Raw genomic sequence first — 22,574 nt, forward strand, 5'->3', positions numbered from 1 at the left:
GAACCAGCAAATTAACGAGGCCGTAGATCAATATTCACGTAATATTCAGGGTCCAAGAGAACTTGAAACAGGCTAGACATGTCAAAAAGAAATGGTGGTTTCAAGGGTTAACGGTCAAGTCGGTGACACTACCACATCAGCTTAGTGCCTGGATGAGAATGTGGGCGTCTTCACCTGGACAATTTGAGCGAGCAAGAGTATGCATACTAGGGAGTACTCAATTAAGTAATATAATATGTTCTCTCTACTCATATTAACTTACAACAAGAACATGGCCAAGATATACTGCATCAGATAAAGTGGGTTTGCACTGTGTGCAAACCAGCACCTACAGCTCAATCTCCAACGTAGCTGGAGCACCTTCTCTCCACATTTGATTGCACTTCACCCTTGCAATATACTCTCGCACCCTCACCGTTCCCGTCATTTCGATCCGCCCAGATATCACTCCAATGGATCAGGTCCACGCACGAGCCCTGGAGGCTCTCCAACCGTTCATCCTGCTAGCCAAATCAACCAGCGCAAGCTCACCCCGCTTCATCGCGAATATCATCACAAATGCCACCTCAAGCCCACAAACCTATGTCTTCGCCGAGCTGCTCGAGCTACCAACAGTCCAAGCATTGCGGTCACCAGACACACCAGCCGAATTCCAAGGCCATCTAAAGCTGCTAGAGATATTCGCGTGGGGCACATTGCAAGATTACCAAGGTGAGAACTATACCTGTATACCCAACCAAGAAAAAGAAAAGAAAAAAGCCAGCCTGCATCGCCCCAAAAAAGCCCCAACCCCCAAGGTCTAAGGTCCAAAAGCTAACAATCACCCTAAACCAGCAACCCCGGACCTACCAGAACTGAACGCAGAACAAACGACTAAACTCCGCCTCCTCTCCCTCCTATCCCTCTCAACAACAATCAAACCCCTAACCTACACGTCTCTAAAAACCGCCCTCTCCTGCGCCTCAACAACGGACCTCGAATCCCTGATAACAACAGCAATCTACGCCTCCCTGATAACAGCCCGCCTCTCCCCAGCCAGCAAACCCCCTTCAGTAAACGTAACAGCCGTCTCCCCCCTTCGCGATGTCCAACCCACCTCCCTACCAAAGATGATCTCCATTCTGACAGAATGGGAGTCCCGCTGCGGGGACGTGGTCAGCGACCTGGAAGCGGAGATCGCCCGCGTCAAGACGGATGCTGCCAAGCGTGCGCACAAGAAATATACCTACGATCAACGGCTCGAAAAGGCTGTGGAGCGTCGCCAGAATGGTGCTTCTGGCGAGGGTGGTGGTGGGCGGAGGGGGAATAGGGCTCGGTTTGGGGCTGGGCTTGGTGGGAGTAAGAGGGATGCTGATGATATTGATCAGGACGATGGGTTCTTTGAGACTGGGGATGGGGAGGGTTCGCGGATGGATATTGATGAGGGGGCTGGTGCTGGTGCTCGCTCTGGGAACAGTCGTTCGAAGAGGGTGTTGGGGCGGAAGTCTTGAGATTACCAGATACCCTTGAAGGCCTAGATTATGATGTGTTTTTAATTCTTTTTTCTATTCCTTGTGGGTCTTGTGGTTATGTCGCTCATTAGATCATACTAGCGGTTGCAACGGAAACTCATGATACGAAATGACTTGATTATTGATTATGCATCCGATCTTTCACTGACTTCCAATGTTGTAGGCGATGAAAAGGGACAAAGTTGCATTCGTAAAGCCCAGAAAGGGCGCTCGTTGAGAAGGTAGATACAATACAAGTATGGCGAGTCGAAGGGGTATTGTAAGAAGAGAAAAAAATCACAGAAAGAACAACAGCAGGCAATATGAACACGACAAGGAAAGGTGGATGGGACCGCTCATAAGCGGGTGGATGGAGGGAGACCTGGTTTTCTTGGACAGCCTCGATGTCGATGACTGATATTCGAACCAAAGGTTTCCTCCAGAAATGTGCTTCACAGAAGCAGGACCTCGTTATCCGGACGCCAGAGTTGAAACGCCGTCAAAGGGTCATGAATGTAAACATTGCCAGGATGATAATCAAGGTCCGCGGCAGGAGCTGGTGTTGTTTTGGGGGAGAAATTAAGGCGAAGGACGAGAAGTTCACAGCATGGTGCCGGGGACGAAAATGAACAGAATACTCAAGGCCGCAGCTGTCAGGAAGGCGATCAATGCGGTGACGAGGGCGCGTTTGTTCAGGAGCTTTCGAACGTAAGGCTCACGAATCGGGGCCCAGTTCATAAATGTGTATTCACTGTAGCCCAAGAAGGCCATGACGGGGTCAATCTTGTACTGATAAGAAACGATGAAGTATGCTGCGACTGCAAATGGAAGAATGATCTGTTTCAAAGTTAGTCATTAGACTTCCGATGCGGAAAAAGACTCGTGAACATACCCAGCAGCGAATGTTACGGGGCTTGTTCCGTAGGACAACGTAGAAAGCACCCCAGAAACCTCCACCGAAACTGATCAAAGCAAAAGCGAGGCGCAAGATCATACTCAGGGGAACGAGGTTTCCGAGAGCCTTTGCCTGCAAGAAGCCTGGGAATGCATCACGCTCCATAGCCTGGAAAACATAGTCCTTAGCGGGGTCGAAAACCTCAGGGTCATCACGGCCATCATCTTCAATCAGGTTGATAATTGTCGAGACCATCGGTTCTGGCAGCATGATCTCTCGCTCGGAACCGGGAAGCAGGTATGTGTACAAAATCTTCTCAGCGCTGGCGCGAATATCATTACGGTCCACGGTGTGGCCAGGGGAATTTTCGTCGTCGTTGCGGGTAACTGAGCTTGGCCTAGGCTCTTCATTCGATGAGACATGGTGTGCTGATCTGGTGGAAGACACGCTATCCTGTGCCGAGTGCGAAGTGTTGCCTTCGGAGCGAAGGAATGCAGACAAACGTTGGTCGGCGTCTCTCTCCTTCTCGTCTCCGTTGAATCCGTGGCGCAAACGGGAAGGCCCAGCCTCCGTCAGCGGGATGTCACCCAGGTTCTCCAGGTTGTCTAGCATTGCGGATGATTGTTTGCTGTCGGCTCGTTCTATGTCGGGGGTTGCGACCAGGACTGAACGGCGAAGTTCTCGGACATAGTGTCGGCATAGTAGCATGTGTTGGGAAACATCGAGCCTAATAATTCCGGTAAGAGCGTGCTATCAGAGGCAGGGTGAGTTGACTTTACTTACCAGAAATCCAGATAGTCCACGGAACGCTGCTGGTCCCGCATGTAAATATAGAACGAAAAGAGGTCGACTGGGGCGAGAGTTCGACGACTGAGAACCTCAAAAAGGGTCGGAAGGCGATTCCGCGACTCCGCGTCAACAAAGTCATGAGACATGTTGACAATGTGCAGAGAGTTGAAGATGGTGAAAGTCCAGCACCGAAAGTTCGAAATTAAGAGGGGGGCGATAGGGGCTGAGATGGTAGGGTCGGGTCGGCGAGTTGGTAATCTCAAAGAAGGCCCCAAAGGCTAGCGCGTAAAGCTGAATGCTGATAGAAGCGAACGACTGGCGATAGGGAACGAAAGGAGGGGTTGGAAATAATTAAATTCCACGTCGCGAGACACGCAATGGTTGTGGATAGATGTATGCCCCTGAGGACCGCGAAGGGTAGCACAACGTCGATGTCCGCAAACTCAGCAAAACAAAAGAACTTGATGAAGACAAGTCCAGTAACGAAACGAAAGACCAGGCACCTAGGCAAGGGTGAAGCAACGAGGATATTCCAGCCATCGGCATTCTTCTGAAACAACATCGCATCAACAATGATCCGAGATTAGTTCTCCACCTGTCAGGGGGAGGAATTAACCTCGTCTTTTAGGTTATTGCGTCATATACTTCGAACAGCTTTCAGTTGAGCTTTATATTTGCCCAAGACCAATATATTTACAATACCAGGTAATATCTTCGCAACCCTCAGTGGCAGCAGCTCTGTCAGGAAAAGGGGCACAGAAGTAGGATGCTATGACATGAACAGCAGCATATCGAACCTGTCACCTGGATGTACCTACATTTGTCGCGGCTCGCGATACTCCCAATACGCTTATTTGATTTTCTAGGAACATCATGGAATCTCTTGAGAACGTCATTACCACCCTAAGCATGAGCTGTCTAGCTGCAATTTCCAAAGCATGTCAAGGGAAAACCGATAGTACTTCAGTATAATCGAGATATCAGTTATCGCATTCACTGAAGCCACTCGCACATGTGGCGGCTGAGATGGTTCAGAAGGTTGTATGCAAATGGCTGTGTCTTTTATTCGACCTTTTCAAGTCGTGTTCAATCGTAGCCCACCCCCTGGATACCTCTGCCCTTTCCTGGGCCGTGGACTCTCGCATCTCTTCAAGTCCCTGCGAAATGCGACCCATCACAATCATGCATTTTTGATGTCTGCCTAGCGAGTCGTTGACCTCTCTGAGTATCCCGCTCAATGGATATCCTGCTAGACCCCATAGCCCTGATTAAGATTAGCTTGTAAACAATAAGATCACAGAAATATTGCCTGCACGTTCTACGTACCCGCTGTCGGCTTGAGAAACAGCCCACCCATTGCTTTTCCGACCCCCTTGAGGAGCCCCTTAGCACCTTCATGCTTAAGACCATGACGCGGATGTGTTCCTAGGCCCGTGATACCGAAGTAAAATCCGTCTCTGAGCTCCTGTGCATATGTCAGAATATTTGGTCCCAGACTGTCGCTGGTATGGCTGTTACTACCTTTCCTGCCACCTTGAACCCGCTTCGAAGACTGACCACCTGGGGGACGTCGTTTACTGTCGAGTCGTGATATAATTTGGGTGCGTTATGGAAACCTCTGGCCATGCTCAGTGACAAATCGGTTGGTAACCATATGACTACCTTCAATAACTTCTTTGACATTTTACTTCCGTGTAACGCAGCTTCATGTAAAATAGCGAATTTAGGCGGTTTTGAGGGCGTCAACGAGCTGCTCATTGTCTTGGCCTTTTCGAGTTGGAGATTCCTTTTGCGCTCCATGCTCCGAATTCGAGCGATGTCGTTGACATGGTTTTCATTGTCCTCATCAGCAGTATCGTCCTGTGTACTCTCCTCTTCTCGGATTTCTCTATCTTCCCGTTCATCATTCTCAACCTGCAATTGCCGGCCTTCATTTTCAATCTGTATTTCCTCGCTCTCAATACTATCCTCTGGGGATGAAGGATCCAGTGAAGTAAGTGCTGCCTGACATGCTGCGTGGCGATCAAAATGTTCGTGGGGTTGGCGTATTGCGCGACCAGCAGAAACAAGATCACGCACAATCTCTCTTGGCGTATCTGCAAGCCCAGTCACGAAGCTCGCAATGGCTCCAAAGAGCACCTGGGCACCAGCAGTAAGTGGATCGGCAGGGTCCAGGAATGTATCGTATTCCATTGGACGGTGACTGGAGGCAAATCAGCAAGAAACTCTCGCAATTTTGGTGACTGATGTTGGAGAAGACTTACAGCACGAGCATGTCTGGACTGATCTTCCCTGATTTCACCAGAACCGTTGCTGCAAAGGCACTCAAGTTGATTTCAGTATGTTTGAGATGCCAAGCTGCCGGCTGATCCGAGACTATAGAGCATCTGGATGACTGGGGATCAAGATGTCGATAGAAGCTATTCACCCCCTGGCGCACGCCAGACTCTTCCTGCATCTTCCTCGCGATCGCCTGTGCTCTGTCTAGGGTACTGCTCTCTAGCGCTTTCTGTATTGCGGCTGAGAGATTCTGCACGTTCAACTGTTTATGTGGTATCGGTGCTGGCCCAGCTCCAGCCCGCGCAACGATATCTCCCCAAAATTGCTGGTCTCCAAAGAAAGGGACAATTATCGTCGGTCGACCTAGCGCGAGGCCTGCCGCTGTGGTGCCAGCACCACCATGGTGGATCACACATGTAACCTGCCGAAATAGCCAATCGTGAGGGCAGTTTCCAATCATAAGTATATTTTCCGGCACTTTGTCTGCACCTAGATTTCCCCAGCCTTTTGAGATGAGAGCCCGCTGTCCGGACTTTTGGACTGCTTCAAATATGATCTTCGTCAGTTTGACAGGATTATCAACTACGATCGAGCCAAATCCGATATATATTGGTTTTGGTCCTGTCTTGAGAAATGTAGCTATTTCCTTTGGTGGTGTGTAGTTGGTCTCTGATAGGAGGAAGCCAAAGCCGCATATATCGATGTTATCAGCCCAATCAGGGGGCTTAGGTAGTAATGAAGGAGACCTGATTCAAATATTAGAATAGTTTTGCCGACCAGGAATATATTCCTAACCATAGATACGTATGCGGCACATGTAGTCGGTGTAGTATGCTCGGGGCGGTCATTGTACCCAGAGGTTGGAGTGTCAAGGTATCTTTGCGAAGCGTGTTTAGAATATCTCCTAACCCTTCCCATACCATTATATCTACAATGTTATAGGACACAAAATTTGCGATAGTCGGCTTGCAGTTCCGGGAGTGGACATTCGCTAATGGGTGGGGAAAGGACTGGGTTGGTGACCAGGGCATCCTATTATTCATTAGGTGTTCAGTATGCGAAAGGCAACTAGAGATTAGTATATAAGAGGGTTCGGCTCACGTGAATATAATATGGAGAGGGATGCCTAGTCGTTGTGCGCAATGAATATGGGCTAGGCTAGGAGGGTTGGCTATAATAGCATCTGCCACAAAGGGCCGTTGTCGATAATCCAAAGTCTTACTAAATGGATCATCCTTAATCTGGTGAAGGTAAGTCCCGTCACCCTTTTCAAAGCAAGATCTCCAACATCCATTGAAGATTTCCTTCATCTCACGACGACGCCTCTGGATTTCTCCGCTGCGTATTGCCTTAAACCCCGGTAAAAGGCCCGGATTTTTCACCATGAAAGCCATCAGCTCCGCTGGGTCTCCTCCGATATTGAAAAATTCTAAACCGCTATCGAGAACGAATTGCCGAAAAGCTAAATGTGTGGCCAATCGGACTCGGTGACCGTGTGCTTTCAGTTCTCTGCCTAATGCAACAAATGGTTGAATGTCGCCTCGAGAGCCAATCACTTGGATGACGAGGTTTAAGTGCAGTGGAAAATGCTCGTCCTTTGCGAAGAGCCCTTCTGCACTGGCGGTCCGTTCGGCCTCCCGGTCAGAATGTATATCCGGGCGTTGGATGTGGTTCAATAGCCCTGCGAGGTGTGGTTTATGCTGATCGATATGGATGTCTACCCGGCCGTCACCTATGACAAGACGTGATCCCCGTTAGGGCAAGGTGTGTGAATATTGCCGGATTATCATTCACCTAGAATACGAGCGCCAGTATTCAACCCATCCTGGAAAAATCGCACTTCATTGTGGTCATCTGGTGATCGCTTAGTATCTTCACCCGCCCAATCATCCGAGCGAATGGACATTCCTGCGGTGGTCAGCGCTACAGCAGCCATAATCGACAGGGGTATGGCGCGTGGGATGGCTAGAAAAAAAGATGAGATTGATGATCAGGAAAAGCAATGGTCAAGACGGGCGAAACTCGCGTGAAATCCAACACGCGGCGAAGTCTTCTCGCACTCTCGCACTCTCGCCTTCTCGTAACCCCGAACATGATCTTTGCTCACGCGACCCGTCTCTACTAAGTGCAAAGAAAAGTGATCCGTGTTTTGGTGGTGAATGACGTCAGTGGACTCACTCGGCCCAGGGTAGGTGAAACTTTAGCCCTATGTGAAAGATCGCGGGGAGGGTCTAGATTAACACAATCGCATTATCCGCCTTGGTCGTCCACGGTGTTAAGCTAAAGATTGGTCATCAAATACTGATGGCGGGAACGGATAGCAAAGCTCGGTAGCACAGGGCGTAGAATGCGGCCGAGAGAAGGAGAGTGTCAGCGATTCGTCTTGAATCGAGACTGAGCTTTATGAGTGCTTCGAGGGAAGATGGAAATGAAAAAAAGGAAATGGTTCGAACGTGGACGACACTTTCCTTATATGCAACTGAAAGCTTTAAAATCATGCCCTCATTTACCTCACAGGATCTCAGATCGGATGTTTACACGTGAAAAGAAGATGAAGAGAAACTCACTGGCGTCAGCTTATAAACCAGTGAAGCATATTCCATAATAATCTATCCACAGGGTATTGCCTAAGTCTCAATCCCAACGCCGTACCGGAAAAAAACACCCTCGCTGCATAAAATGTACCTTTTCCAATTAATGATTATCCGCAAGATGCTAGAAGACTCAGTATTTGTATCGCAAGATAGGATCTTTCTTAGGGAATACTCACCGACCACTCAGGGATATTCCGAATCTGGGACCACATAAACTTCTCAAGCTTGTTCGCACTCTTGGCATATGGCGTAGTCTCATTGTTATAACGGCGGCAGTTGTCGAAGATCAGCATGGCATCCTTGATGAAATCCTGCGGAGTCGGATACAGGTCCTTTTCGTGCTTTTCTTCCATTGTTGATAGGTCCATGGGCTCCAAGATCACTTCATAGTAATCTGGCACTTCGTCACGGTTCACGGGTTGAGTGAATGGCCAAGCCGCACTGTGGTTCTGCATGTCATTCAACAGATGGAGCAACTGGTTGTAGTTGGGTCCATGACGGGGCTGGCGAGCCATTTCATCCATATCAGGTGACCATCCGGACTCCTTGATTGCCGGAATGCTGAGGGGATCAATCGGATGTACGCCATTCTTCCATTCTTTCGGAGGAGGATGGACGATGTGTGATCGGCTGAAGGCGCGGATCTTGGCTTGTACAGACTCTTTTTGTTTGGTAAGCATGCGGCCCATTTCCAGGAAACGTATTTTGGGGAGCATGGTGCACTGCATGAGCGTGCCCCCCTCATAATCCTTAATGTATCCCATCCAGATTGACTTGTCGAGTGTGATCTCCTTGGTGAAACCCTGCTTCTTGAAGTATCCAATGGCGTAGTTATCGGCGTAGGTAAGGAAATGCATGATGGGAGAGGTGGCTTTCACATAATCCTGTTTCACACGAGTCAGCTAAGATCACGAGTCCGAGACCCGCAAGCCTTACCTTGAGATGGGACATTAAGTGTGCACCATAGCCCTTGACTTGCTGATCGGAGGAAATAGCACAGAAGACGATCTCGGCGAACTTGCGAGTGTTGAATGGTCGATATGTGATGCCTCTGAATTGAAGATCAGCGCCGTTCCACCAATTGTGTTGGGACCGAAACATACCCAACTACCTCCAAAGGATGCTTCACGATGGCGATGGACAAGTGGGATCTATCGTATACAAGTCGCGCAATGTAATCCTTTGGCATCTTCGGCAGTTGTTTCTGGAAGATACACTTCAACCCGGTGAGAACAATGAAGCTGTCGTGGGAGCCATCATTATTGACGACTCGGAACTCAATATCGCCACGACGTTCTTCGAGTACAGCGGGCTGTGTGTCGTCAGCCATTATCCACAGTGCACTGACAGAGGCAGAGGCGCATGGTGGGAAATACCTTTTCGGGGAATGGGACAATGCGGAGGGGAGGTTTCTTAAGAAGGCCATTTTCCTGCAGAGGAACGTGTCAGAGCAAGCAAACAGTTTTCTCTAGGATCTGAGTCACTTACTTCTTTCTCGGGGGAATCTGTGCGCGCCTTCTTGCTGGCCTGCTGCCCAGACTCCGGGGTAGCTACCTCCTCGGAGGCTTTCCGCTTAAAACCTGGTCCCATGATTAGTAATTTGAGGATTCGCGTGATCAAGCAGTCGATAGAATTGCGATTTGCTCACTTTTGGGCGAATCTGCGGCCATGGTGATCTGAAATACTGAACTTGCACCTTCGCGTCGCTCCGAGATGACATGGGGTACCGGTCGGATTAATTAAACTCCGGTCGGGCCAGATCAACACGTCGATCTATATATACGTCGCATCTAATTCATTCAACCTTCACCCATTGTTGCTCAATTGCATTGATCTGATTCTATTGCCCTCATGTCTCTTAACGAAGTCTGGGAGGCAGCCTCCGCTACACCTTTCACCCCTCTCGTCAACAAGGACTCCCAGTTCTCCGTGGGCTTCAACTTGCTCCTTATCGGTAAGCTTCGTGGCCTTCGCAGCTTCGACAATCGCCTGCTAACTATATTGATAGCACTGGTTACGACTACACTCTTCGGCCTGAGTAAGTATTCATTCAGCTCCATGTTATCATTTGAGCTTCCCCTGACATAAACAGACCGGTCTTTCCTCAACATCGTATCCTTGGGCGTCCCGGCCTCATTAGCATTTGGGTTAGTAATATGGCTTTGCGATTCTTTCTCGGCATCGAGTATACTGACGGAGTGTTTCGGGTAGCTTTGGAGCTGTGTTCATGATCTGTGCCGTCGGAGTTTACGTCTAAACGAACATCTTTCCTATCCCTCAGATGTACCATAAGCGCGGGGTTCAGAGGGGCTTGTACTGCTAGAACAAAGCTATCACACATTCTTCCGGCATTTAATTCTTGTCCTGTGTCAATCTCGCGAATTCCGGGATCCAAGTGAGCTGTGGAGCCTGCTCCCCGAGCCGCGCAAAGCTTCCCCGAACAACACGCCATTGGATCTTGTCGCACCCATACTCGCCTTGACTACACCATGGAGCCTCTATTCTCTGGCGTCTCCAACAACGCTCACCACCTCTACACACTACTCTCCTGCATTGGCTTCGCATCCAAAGCCACCGTCCAAATAACCCCCGATGGCCTCCGCTTCTCAGTAGAAGAAGGCCGCGTGATCCAAGGACTAGCCTTCCTTGACAAATCCCTCTTCACCAGCTACACCTTCAACGCACCAACCGACACAGAAGCAGAAACCAACAACGAATCCTCCCAGAATGTGGCCTACCCCCACTTCGCCGTATCCATCGCAGCCCTCCTCGAAACACTCAAGATCTTCGGCATAAACGAACTCACAGAGCCTAACCGCGAAAAAAGCATAACGCAATCCTCAAACGCCTTCAACGCTCCGGCCCTCCTAATGGACCGCTCCTGCATCCTCCAATACGCCCAACATGGCAGCCCCCTCAGCATAACAATATCCGAAGCGGGCGTGAAAACAACCTGCGAACTAGTAACCTACGAACCAGAAGAAGATGAATCAGATATCCCCTTACAACGCGAAGCAATAATCATGAAAATAATCATGCGCTCCGCCTGGCTCCACAACGCTATCGCCGAACTGGACTCCTCATCACCAACAATCCTCAAACTATCCGCCTGCGCAAAATCAGAACCGTACTTCGCGCTCTCCGGCGCAGGCGGACCATTCAGCGAATCAACCGTTGAATTCTCCATCGACCAACAAAACGAAATAACCAACGGAGCCGGAGCCGGAGCCGGGAATGGACCTGGCCATAGCACGGCCCCTTCACAAAAGATCCTAACAGACGACGGGTCCTCGCGCGCACGCGCAACACGGGCAAAACTCGCACCGACAGTCACAGAGACGTTCCTCGTATCGCCGCCTTCGTCGATGGGCGAGCGAATCCGGCAGAATTACCGATTCGCGCTTGTTCGCAAGGCGGCGCGCGCAATGTCCGTTGCGAACAAGGTTAGTATTCGTGGGGATCGGCAGGGGGTGCTTAGTTTGCAGTTTATGGTTGAGTTGGAGGATCAGAATGGGTCTGTGGGGAGGCCGATTGGGGCTGGGGTTCGGGGGCCTAGTGGGCCTGTTTGTTTTGTTGATTTTCGGTTTGTGCCGTTGCTTGATGAGGAGGAGGTTGAGATGGGGTTGGATGCTGCTGTTGGGTAGGGGATGGCAGGGTGTTGCTCTGTGTCTACTTTATATGGTAGTTTAGGTAATTGACAGTGTTGAATTCATATTTCTCGATGCTGAAAGAGAAACACGGAATTATGTGCTACTGTCATATGGCATTCTCTGTCTGTAAGGTATTTAACTATTTATATTGATATAAATTCTACGAAATATTCGTCGAGTCTAAGTCGTGACAAGCCAGGATAGCAAGAGCGTATAAAGGTCCTGGTTAGATTGCGCTGGAAGTATATACACAACAAAGTGGTATAAAGCAAAATCGAATTCAAGGCTGAAAAGCTAAAAAGAACAAGGCAAACAGACACCACCCATATCCAGGCGAGAAAATAAAAGTCGAGTATCCAAAACAAGATCGAGTGGATCTTGTACATGCTCCCAAAGGAGAAACAGAAAAAGTGTCAGTATAGCCATAGCAGCCATAAACCCGCGAAGTCACGAATGCGAGTGTATGTCCCAATCGCCAACTCCCATAATGACCCCATCATCAACATAACGGAACGCCGAAGCCAGAGCCAGAGCAGAGAGCCCCATAGCCCCATCTCTTCCTTCTCAAACATAAGTTCATTCACGCATTGTCTGGATTGTAACTCGTTTCACCCAGCATACCCTGACCAGCCGGAGCAACTGGCGCCGGATTCGCATACGAGGACGAGCTTGGCTCACCTAGAGGGTGGGCTTGTGGCCGGGCAATTGTAGCAGCCTGCAAGCGCTGATCCAGGGCTCTAAGAGCGAGAGTGCGTCTCCGCTCTGCTTCCTCGCGCTTCCCTCTTGAGCCTGCACCGCCGCGCTGGCTGCTGAGTAGTGTTGGCAGGCCAGCTTCGCCGCGAGCCAGGACTTGCTGGTTGCCTGAGGCAATATCATCCTCTGAGAAGGGTGTCAGGACCCGCATTGCTACTAGCAAGGTATAGATCTGGTCCGCGACGAAGGCGATAGGAGGCTGCATAACATCAGGGAAAAGACACGCAAAGGCGAACGTTTCGCTGGCATCGCCCTTTATTCCGCTGCCGTTGGAGGTACCCGTCAGGTCGGGCTGGCGCTTGTAGAAGCGGAGGTAGCTCCAGCTAGCTAGGACACCGAGCCAGGCGAGCACGGCGGCGGTGTCAGTTCCGAAGATGAAGCCGCTGAGGGTGTTGAGGAGGAGGAAGAGGGCTGGGAAGTGCTTTACGCGCATCTTGACTAAGCCCTTGAAGATTGTGACGGTATGTTCAGGGACGAGTTGCTTGAAGGCGACGAGGAAGGAGCCTTGGATGGAGACGCCGCCGCAGATTTGGGTGAGGCTTCGAGACTGTTAGTGACCGACATTTCTATTCAGGGGTTGGTGTGAGGCTCATACGCTGTACTTGAGGAGCCGCCGACTGCGCCCCATGTTAGGTAGATGGGGACTATCACCACGCAGGGAATCACGGCGATGACGGCGATGAACTTGCTGAACTCGCGCGAGCCCCACGCGCGTTCGAGGTATTTGCCGCCATAGAAGATGGTTGCGGAGTTGAGGAGGACGGTGAAGATATTTTGTTCGACGAATGTCGCTGTTGCGATTGTCCAGGGGTAGTAGAACACGTAGGAGGGGACGAGGGTCAGGTAGGGTACGAGAGGTGAAGTGGTGGGTGTTCCACCAGTGGTGTCAATTTGGCGCCACCTGGCAATGTTGTAGAGGAGAGAGAGGGTCAGTAGGCTAACGAGGCAGATGCGAGTGGCTGGAGGAATGTTGATTCGGAGGAACATGTTGCTCCGAAGGCAAAAGGCCTGAGATGAAGTTGCCCAGGTGTCCAAGTGTGAGAAGTTTAGCGCAGAGCGGAAGTTGCCATATTTAGCGCGGGAGCCTTCAGCTCCCAGGTTGATGGGTTTCACTATGCGTCTTTAATGTTTTTAATGTACATGTATGTCCGACTAGTGATACATACAGTGTACCTACATAGGTATTGCGTAGGCCATATTATATAATGACAGTTTCGCATTCCCATAAAGAAGTTAGACATATGATCGACAAGAGAAAGGGCGATGTTAGACCCAAGGCATGAGCCACGATCCACCTGGACTGCAGCTATCTAGGCTCGGGTGGATGCAGAGAGGCACACATGTACATGTATATAATAAACTTAACTTAAGAGGAGAAAAAGAAAAGTTGACAGGGTGTTGGCGCTTGAAACCCCATGTGGAGAACCGTTCGCAGAATGACGGGCCAGGCGGGCTTATGGGCTGACGGGCTTAAGCACATGAGCTCACAAGTCTGTGGAAATTATAGGCTTGAACGGAGTATGGGGCTCGGGTAATTTAAGAATTAGTTCTAAGTTCTAAGCGAGTAAAAAGCAAGTAGAAAGAAGAAGTGAAGTGAGGTTCAAATGGACGCCACAGGATCCAGTGGCTAGTGCCTGGATCCTTAATCTCAGATCTTCACGTCTTTTCCCTTTCTCCATTCTCCATTCTCCATTCTCCAATCTCCATTCATTTCTCTCTTCTTTACTTTTGGGTCTCTTCCTTCACGTCAACTCAATTTCTCCTTTCCTCTTCCTTCAACTCCACTCCACTCCCCCTTCTCGTCAAGCTCCCTCTCCACTTTGACTTTCAGCCGAGCAAACAGCTTCCCTTTCCGCTCTGGCATGTCCGCGGCACTAAGTCGCACATGTTATCATGGCACAACCTGACCTCACTTCGCATCATGTCAACTACTTAATATGGAGGTGAGTGACTCGGATCTCATGCATGTGCTGTTACTGATCAGATCTCCAGGTATCTCCAAGAATCAGGTTTGTCTCCTAACCCTGCAGTCCGGGCTCTCTAGTCTCTAACCCAATGCGACAGGCCATGGCGACGCCGCTGTGTCTTTGCAGCGCGCGTGGTGTCCTGATCCACAAACTCTACCCTTTGCGCCTTACATCAAGACGCATGCACTTGTGTCGCTAGTCCAAAAGGGTTTGCAATACCACGAGCTCCAGTCCTCACTGGACAAGGTATGTTACGAGCCTACGCGCCAGGGGGCGCAACCTCTTGCTTCTTCTCAAAAGATCATACATTTGGGTCCTAATTTCAATGGGCAGGAGGGCAATCACATCAACTTGTCACCAAATGACTATTTCTTCGGACCTGACCCCTTTGAAACTGGGTGTCTGGAAAGGCGCGATGAGGTCGGCACAGACCAAGCTTCCCCCGGCAAAATTGCGCGCGACCATCCGAATGGGCATGCCGATCCCGGAAAGCAGGCCCGAACAGAAGAAGATTTTATGGATGATGATGCCACTGAAAGCAAACACAGCAGTCCTAATCTTGATGGTGATGGCGATGTTAGTATGGGGGAGATCCCCGAACCCACCTTCACCTTGACAAACGGCGGCAGCGTTGGCGTCCAGATCACCCCCGCCAAGGCCGCTGATTTGACGCCCGACACCGCCCTGCTGGATGCGGAGGACCACGTGACCCGCGCCTTGTGGAGGCCAAAGGACCCGACGACGGTGGTGGCTGCCGGTGACACTTTTTGTGATCTGTGGAAATTATCATCATCATCGTCGCATGTGAAGAAGAAGATTGTGGACCACAAGAACAGCAGCACATGTGTGTCAGCTGTCGGCTGGGACGCCATTGGTGAGAAGTTGGCTGTCGCAACCTGCACGGAGCAACGGGGCACCATCACCATGTATAATGTGAATGGCGATGCAGTGGATTTACTTCCTGAAGTACCTCGAATCATCACGGGTTTGCATTGGGCAGATTCCAGTTCGCAATTGGTGGTTGTGGCTTCGGACAACCATGTCTCGGAACTGGCACTATGGGACGACAACCGCCGACCCGACGTCTTCCCTCCGCCTCAAATTATCGAAAATCCCGTCTTCGATCTCGCTTGGTGCGGCCGCAACCAGGTGTTTGCATCCGGGGAGGGTGCAGTTTACCAATGCGAAGTGGATAACAGCATCCGGTTGGTTAAGAAATTCGCGGCCAACGGACCCAGTACGCCTTGGGAGTTCATTCGTTGTGTCCAGACAGATTCTCACTCGGTTGCTATCGCCGCATCTGGAACGACTAGTGCAATCTGGATTCCTACCCATGATATTCTGATTCCAAACGCACATCAAGAGGCAATCACTGGAATCGAGATTCGCCCTCAACCCCAGGACCAGCGCATTATTATTGCATCTTTCGCTACAGATGACATGGTCAAGGTGTGGCAGGTCGATCTCGAAACAAAGGGTTACTCATGCATTCACAAGCTACGCCTCGGCGAATCCGTTCCTGCTCTTGCGGGATGCTTCTCCCCTGATGGATACGCTTTCAGTGCAGTCAGCAAGGACTCACTCTTCATCTGGAATGTTGAGCGTGGGGGCGAACCCATGGCTACTTGGACTGCATCGAGTTCAGAGGTGAAAAAAGAGGACGGCATGACCAATGGACAGAATGGTCACACAGAACCGATTGGATATCGGGCTCTTTCATGGGATGCAGATGGCAAGCGACTTGCCTATGGCCTCGACAAACAGGTATGGTCTAACGATTGATTCTTGTCAACTTGATTTACTAACTCATCTAGATGGCACTTGTTAATTTGCAACGGTGACGGAGCTAGGCTTTGAATCTACAACATAACAACTTACGACTCATGCTCTCAACCTCCGACATTCCCGCTTGAAAAGCCTTTCTTTCTTCGAAGACATACTCTTCATCGCCTCTTTTTTTCTGTGAACATACATTTTTTTCTTACTTAGAAAATGCATAACGGCATGCATTGCTTGGGATAGGTTGGGTGGGCACGGCGAACATGGACTGGCGACGGTGGAATCTGTCTATTTTCTTCTCTTTTGTGCTCAGGTGGTTGATATTTCCCGAAATTAACTTGTCTATTAATCAAGAAAATACCCATTAACTTTAAAGTTTATAAACTGGAAGTAGAAGCTTTAACAGTATTAGTCTGCATTGTGATATTTTACCAGCTTTGTGGATAAAATCTTCGCCTCCAGTGTGTCATACATAGCTCGATCAGTATATAGCGGAAGGCGCATCCCTGCCGACCCGGCGATACCCCCACAGTGAATCATTTTCCCACCAAATCGACCTTCCTCTTCTCTCTACTCGTACAATTCCAACCACAAACAATGGCACCCCCTGTAAGGATTTGCGCAAATCTTGCCCCTTCATCTGTCATAGGTATATTTTGCTAACGCTCACCGATGACTCAGGTTGCGACGATTCCGTCGCTCGAGACGGCGCAAGACGTGATCTCGAAATCCAGGAACTCCCAGTTCCCTCCTAATCTCCTCCCTGTCACTGCCTCAATTCCCGCAGATTTGTTGACGCCGACACTGGCATACTTGAAGATTGCAGAGAAGTGAGTCATCGGCTCTCACCGCAGAATTGGAGACAAGGCGGGGCACAAAGGACATGATCGCTGACTCGAGCATAGTTCGCGGTTGTCATTTTTGTACGAAAGTGCAGCTACCACAGAGACGATTGGACGATACAGCTTTGTTGGCGCAGGTGGGTGCCCGGTGTCTTGACTCGGTCACATTGCTAATCGTCCCAGACCCAAGAAAAGTCATCAAGACCGGTGAAGGCCACGGACCGGCAGCGGACCCCCTCCCTTACCTCGAGGCAGAGCTCTCTCAGTTCCGCGTCGCATCAGTACCCGGATTGGTTCTTCCACCATTGACCGCTGGTGCGATCGGATATGTTGGATATGACTGTGTTAGATACTTTGAGCCGAAGACGGCACGACCAATGAAGGATGTCCTTGGAGTGCCCGAGTCGTTCTTCATGCTGTTCGATACTATTGTCGCATTCGACCACTTCTTTCAGGTCGTCAAGGTCATCACCTACGTTCCCATCCCCGCGGCAGATGCCGATATCGAGGCCTCGTACGCCAAGGGCCACGCCATCATCCAGGAGACAATTGAGACCCTGCTCCAGGACCGCACACCGCTCCCACCCCAAGGACCCATCATTCCCAACCAGGAGTACACGTCCAACATCGGACAGGAGGGCTACGAGAGCCACGTCAACAGACTGAAGCAGCACATCGCCAAGGGCGACATCTTCCAGACCGTGCCATCCCAGCGCCTATCACGACCCACCTCCCTCCACCCATACAACCTCTTCCGCCACCTCCGCACCGTCAACCCCTCCCCGTACCTATTTTACATCGACTGCCAAGACTTCCAGCTCGTGGGAGCCAGTCCGGAGCTCCTAGTCAAAGAAGAACGCGGCCGCATCATCACCCACCCAATCGCGGGAACCGTCAAGCGAGGCAAAACTCCAGAAGAAGACATAGCCCTAGCCAACGAACTCCGCAGCAGTCTAAAAGACCGTGCCGAGCACGTTATGCTAGTCGACCTAGCCCGCAACGACGTAAACCGCGTCTGCGATCCAATCTCCACCCAAGTCGACCGCCTCATGGTCGTCGAGAAATTCTCCCACGTCCAGCATCTTGTCTCCCAAGTCTCGGGGATCCTCCGTCCAGGCATGACCCGCTTCGACGCTTTCCGCTCCATCTTCCCGGCCGGCACGGTCTCCGGCGCACCCAAGGTCCGCGCCATGTCGCTTATCGCCGAGCTGGAAGGCGAGAAGCGCGGCGTCTACGCCGGCGCCGTTGGCTACTTTGGATATAACAGCGCCAGCGTCGATGGGTCCTCTGAGGAACCCGGTGCCATGGATACTTGCATTGCGCTGCGCACTATGATGGTCAAGGATGGCGTTGCCTACCTCCAGGCTGGTGGTGGTATTGTCTTTGACTCGGATCCGTATGACGAGTACATCGAGACGATTAACAAGCTCGGTGCCAATATTGCTTGTATTAAGGGTGCTGAGGCGAAGTATATGAGTATGGAAAATTAGTTGCCATTACTTCTTTTTTTGAATATCAATATAGTGTTGGGTTCTTTTGCCCGGCCTGGTTGCCCTTGGGCCGTCTGGCTATGCATATTCTCGGGGGTTTGTTTAAATGTGCCGATGCCGTGGCAATGGCATTACAGCGATGCTTGCACCGATGGAGCGCTCTTCTCGGTTGTTTCTATAAAATGCAATGATTTAAATGATAGATGCAATATATGTCTTGTTCACGATTCTATTTATCTATACATAGATATGTCCTAACCCTGCATTTGATATCTCTTGGCCATAGAAAGAATGCGTTCGCAGGCAAGCAATCATTCGACTATCAAAAACGTGCATGGAAGTGAGCAAGGAATGGACTAAAAAAGGGTTGGAAACTGGTCGTTTTGAGGTAAGATCCATGGAAATACAAATGGGCGATGTTTGTACTTTTATAGAAGCTATGTAGATCCTCTGGTCTCATTGGCTCAATACTTGTTGAGCCGTTCACTGAAGAAACAAAGCTTAAAATATCCGCTAATGGCGATCTACCATTCAAAGAGGGCAGTGACGTAAACCGTTAGTGGAGAAGTATAAGATCCATGCCTCAATATCCTCCTTATAAATCCCCTTGTATCAACCATTCAATCTCCTAATATCTAGCATCCAACACCTGGTTTGGGTTTGATACTAGGGCTGAATAATTTGTGTTGGTTCGGCTGGGGGTAGGGTTTCTTTTACTTCGTTGTGGGTGCGGGTCGCTTCGTTAGCGATGGCTTATGCTGCTGGTGAGGGTAAAGATTTGACGGAGGTTGTTCATCTTACTGGGGATACGCGTTCCGTTATCTATTGGAAAGAATCGTGCGACCCTGTGAACTTTGGCAACACTTCGGCAATTGGACGCACCTCTGCCCAAGCTTGAGTCACGTACGTTTTGATGTCTTCGGATGATATTGGTATGAAGACACAGGACTCATTGACCTGGGACATTGGGGAGAGTTGAGTTCTCAGTTGATCTTTTGAAGAACGAGTGAAACTGGCAGGTCTGTTGGTGAAGCAAAGAGTACTTGCAAGGATGTTCTGGTTGATGGTTGGAATTGAACTTTTTACGGAGGACTGCCAGGTCAGAGCCGACGGGTCGACGACAGGGGTCTCAGTCTCATGACTTATCCGCTGGGTCGTGTTGCAGATAGCCTGTTCTTTATGCTAATGTGTATATATTAGTGATAACGCGGCTACGATTATAGGAAGTATAGCGGTGGTGTAAGGGCCTGAGATGTGTGGTAGTTCACGGGCAGACCATAATATGATATACAATAGGCTGCAGTATTATCGCAAATTTTGTTGGATGTTCGTATATCATATCCGTAAGCTACAGAGTCAGATATAGTACAATATCTGAAGAGCCTGGAAAGGGAGCCTAAGACTAGCCGTGGAAGACAAATAACATTAACTATCTCATAATCATTTCAGCGGTTTAACACAAGAGTCACTTTGAACTGGCGTCGACTACCCCTTGAGCCAACTTATTAGCAATACCCCCAATGAAGTCTTTCCTCTGCATTCCATCCTTCCATTCCTGGGGTATGAACTCAACCCCATAGTATGCACCAGCCAGACCTCCATAAACAGCACCAGCAGTATCAGAATCACCTCCCCGATTCACAACAGCCAACGCACCCTTCTTCCAAGAATCATACTTGAAGAATGCCCACAGAGCAACCTCGAGTGTATCAACAACCCATCCACTACTAGTGATATGCTCAGATGTCTTGGCAGTCCAGTCGGAAATCGTCTTGTACTGTGCCATGCGTTCTTTCAGAGCACGATGCGTAAAAGGAAAAGCAGAAAACGTATCAAACAACTGCTGCTTGGTATGACCTAGCCAGGAACATTAGTATAAATCCCTCGAACCAATCTATATCATCAAAATCGAAAGACTTACCATTCATAACCCCACAAACCAACTCCGTATAAGCCTCACAAGCCTCAACACAAGGAAGCGAAGGATGCGTAACCCGACCCTGAACCCGGGCAACCTCCCTCGCAAGCCGAACATCCCGCCAGTAAACAACGCCAACAGGAACAATCCTCATCAAGCTCCCGTTCCCCGAGCGCTCCTCGGAATCCAACTCGATGTCGATGCGAGCCTGCGCACCCTCGATATTCTCCATGCGAGATTTCTTCCAGATTGACAGGGCCTTGCGCGTGGAATACCCCATATCCCATGCACGGTCGATAGTGCTGAATCGACCATGGGTCATCCATTCAACGTAGAACTTGATTGACATGATGTGGTTGTATTGCATCTCAGACTCGACGAAGGAGTTGGCTAGGGCTAGAGTCATGGAGCCATCGTCGGAATATGAGCTGGATGTGGATGTGTTAGACTATGTTTCGTTTGATGGTGATGGATACTCACCCAGCGGGTTGTCTGAATGGAGCCACATATCTCAGACCGGTGATAGGTTCGAATGTATTTGGGTCTTTGAATTGGACAGGGCCGCCTAGGGCGTCGGCGACGCAGACTCCCCAAATTGCACCTTCAGTGCGGGATTTGGGTGATACAGCCATGAGAGATGATGTTTGGTTGTTATACTAATGTCCTTCGAGACGTTGGAGATGCTGTGCTGTTTTATGTATGTTGGGTGATGTTGTGACTCAGAGAGTCAACATGAACCATCAGAGGTTCACAGCCACGGGAGGCGCAGTGCAAGTAAACAAGCGCTACCAAGGCTTAGTAGGTGTGAATACGAGCCTCAAAGTGGGGAACTGTCCAGGTGGCTGCCTGGCGTTATGGGTTGACTTTAAGTCACAGCCCTGGAGTATATCGCTGTGTTGAGTATGCCCTGTGATTCCTGCTTGTCATATCTTCATAGCGAAACATAATGGACGTTCTCGTGAGTCATCCATAGAAAACTGTCAAGATGGTGCAATGAATCTACCTCTCCGAGTTTACCATAATATTGAGTGCTGACTCTGGCTTACGTGTGAATCAAGAATACCAATCATCAGCTAGCATGGAGAGACGCCTCGATCCCTGTTATACGGTTAGCTTTCGGGTTCCTGGCCGGTCTTTTTGTAACGCCCGTATGAAGTTCCTGACGAAATGTTGTCAGCCATTTGAGCTTAAGGTACTCCATATTCTACAACTATATAATCGTTGTAGCACAGGGGTATTGGCCAGTCATCGCGCGTTTATGTCAGATAGCTAGTGTATCCATGGATGTTTGGCAATGATAGACTGGAAGGTACCCACAACGGACTAGACAAGCGAAATATCATACAAAAAAGACGAAGACGGATGTAAACAGGGGGTAGTAAGCGAAGGGTCATGTCATCAATGGTACTTGTATGAGTGATGTGACACGATGATCAGATTATCTACCTCATTGGGCAAGGTGACGAAGCTCTAGTACGAAGCTGGAATGGCGCAGCAGACTACATTCTATCTAACGGCAGTAACTAAGGAAGGGTGTTCTAAGTGCATTATGATCCATAGAAGCAAGTTGCACTTGGAGCTCATCGAGATCCGGTATCGCTACAGTTCGAGATTTGCCAGGAAAGGAGGACATTTAGCTCTCGGTGCCCGTGATATTGACTACATGTGAATTCTTTTGGCTGTTTATATGAAGAAGCAAGGTCAAAAGAGCAAAGACAGAGTCCCTTGGTCAAGTTTCTCTACTATGATTGGCCGTGCTGCTGTTTCAGCCTCCAGCAAGGAGAGATAGATTTCGCCATACAGCCCTGAAGGCATTTAGGCCCACAGTTATCGAGAATGTCCAAGCTCCACAGTGGATCATGGCACGACTATAGCAGATAGTGTAGATATTATCAAATATTATAGTTGAAGATAGCATAACACTATAATAATGAGTATCCCGTGTAAGCGAAGCAGCTACTGGGCAGACTTTTCTCCTGCACGGCCAACCACATCCGGGATGGCGCGGGGAAACAACCAATAAGAGTGAAGATAATTCGTAACATTGGGATCCACTTGGGGATGACAGCCAATCAGGCTGCTTTGGGATGCTCTTCGGCATGTGCCATGGAGTCTCTTCACTGAGTG

At 49.7% G+C, this 22,574-nt stretch overlaps 8 protein-coding genes across 8 annotated transcripts; 5 read left to right on the forward strand and 3 right to left on the reverse strand.

The window, feature by feature from the left end:
* Positions 1 to 452: 452 nt before the first annotated feature.
* PENARI_c028G02167 (uncharacterized protein) lies at positions 453 to 1,490 on the forward strand (the record flags this gene model as incomplete). The annotated part of the gene is made up of 2 exons (XM_022636170.1): positions 453 to 711; positions 835 to 1,490. 2 exons carry the CDS (start codon positions 453 to 455, stop codon positions 1,488 to 1,490), a joined length of 915 nt encoding a protein of 304 aa, XP_022483965.1.
* A 600-nt stretch (positions 1,491 to 2,090) lies between these two features.
* On the reverse strand, positions 2,091 to 3,320 carry rgsB (uncharacterized protein; the record flags this gene model as incomplete). Its single annotated transcript, XM_022636206.1, has 3 exons — positions 2,091 to 2,327; positions 2,383 to 3,112; positions 3,169 to 3,320. 3 exons carry the CDS (start codon positions 3,318 to 3,320, stop codon positions 2,091 to 2,093), a joined length of 1,119 nt encoding a protein of 372 aa, XP_022483964.1.
* Positions 3,321 to 9,899: 6,579 nt separating this feature from the next.
* On the forward strand, positions 9,900 to 10,305 carry PENARI_c028G09109 (OST5 family protein; the record flags this gene model as incomplete). Its single annotated transcript, XM_022636228.1, has 4 exons — positions 9,900 to 10,002; positions 10,057 to 10,086; positions 10,141 to 10,195; positions 10,260 to 10,305. The coding sequence occupies 4 exons, from the start codon at positions 9,900 to 9,902 to the stop codon at positions 10,303 to 10,305; spliced, it is 234 nt and encodes a 77-aa protein (XP_022483935.1).
* Positions 10,306 to 10,537: 232 nt separating this feature from the next.
* Positions 10,538 to 11,692, forward strand: PENARI_c028G00827 (Rad1/Rec1/Rad17 family repair protein; the record flags this gene model as incomplete). Its single annotated transcript, XM_022636159.1, has 1 exon — positions 10,538 to 11,692. One exon carries the CDS (start codon positions 10,538 to 10,540, stop codon positions 11,690 to 11,692), a length of 1,155 nt encoding a protein of 384 aa, XP_022483990.1.
* A 586-nt stretch (positions 11,693 to 12,278) lies between these two features.
* On the reverse strand, positions 12,279 to 13,648 carry PENARI_c028G00775 (rhomboid family protein; the record flags this gene model as incomplete). The annotated part of the gene is made up of 3 exons (XM_022636157.1): positions 12,279 to 12,990; positions 13,047 to 13,571; positions 13,629 to 13,648. The coding sequence occupies 3 exons, from the start codon at positions 13,646 to 13,648 to the stop codon at positions 12,279 to 12,281; spliced, it is 1,257 nt and encodes a 418-aa protein (XP_022483966.1).
* A 696-nt stretch (positions 13,649 to 14,344) lies between these two features.
* On the forward strand, positions 14,345 to 16,259 carry PENARI_c028G02313 (WD40 repeat domain-containing protein; the record flags this gene model as incomplete). Its single annotated transcript, XM_022636173.1, has 5 exons — positions 14,345 to 14,394; positions 14,444 to 14,460; positions 14,516 to 14,664; positions 14,752 to 16,182; positions 16,233 to 16,259. The coding sequence occupies 5 exons, from the start codon at positions 14,345 to 14,347 to the stop codon at positions 16,257 to 16,259; spliced, it is 1,674 nt and encodes a 557-aa protein (XP_022483928.1).
* Positions 16,260 to 16,794: 535 nt separating this feature from the next.
* Positions 16,795 to 18,529, forward strand: trpE (anthranilate synthase TRP2; the record flags this gene model as incomplete). The annotated part of the gene is made up of 4 exons (XM_022636257.1): positions 16,795 to 16,806; positions 16,879 to 17,027; positions 17,103 to 17,176; positions 17,223 to 18,529. 4 exons carry the CDS (start codon positions 16,795 to 16,797, stop codon positions 18,527 to 18,529), a joined length of 1,542 nt encoding a protein of 513 aa, XP_022483886.1.
* An 822-nt stretch (positions 18,530 to 19,351) lies between these two features.
* On the reverse strand, positions 19,352 to 21,079 carry PENARI_c028G10720 (ADP-ribosylglycohydrolase family protein; the record flags this gene model as incomplete). Its single annotated transcript, XM_022636241.1, has 4 exons — positions 19,352 to 19,711; positions 20,019 to 20,386; positions 20,451 to 20,875; positions 20,928 to 21,079. 4 exons carry the CDS (start codon positions 21,077 to 21,079, stop codon positions 19,352 to 19,354), a joined length of 1,305 nt encoding a protein of 434 aa, XP_022483941.1.
* Positions 21,080 to 22,574: the final 1,495 nt, after the last annotated feature.

Source organism: Penicillium arizonense (genome assembly GCF_001773325.1).
Source record: "Penicillium arizonense strain CBS 141311 chromosome Unknown PENARI_contig028, whole genome shotgun sequence".
Lineage (NCBI taxonomy): Eukaryota > Fungi > Ascomycota > Eurotiomycetes > Eurotiales > Aspergillaceae > Penicillium > Penicillium arizonense.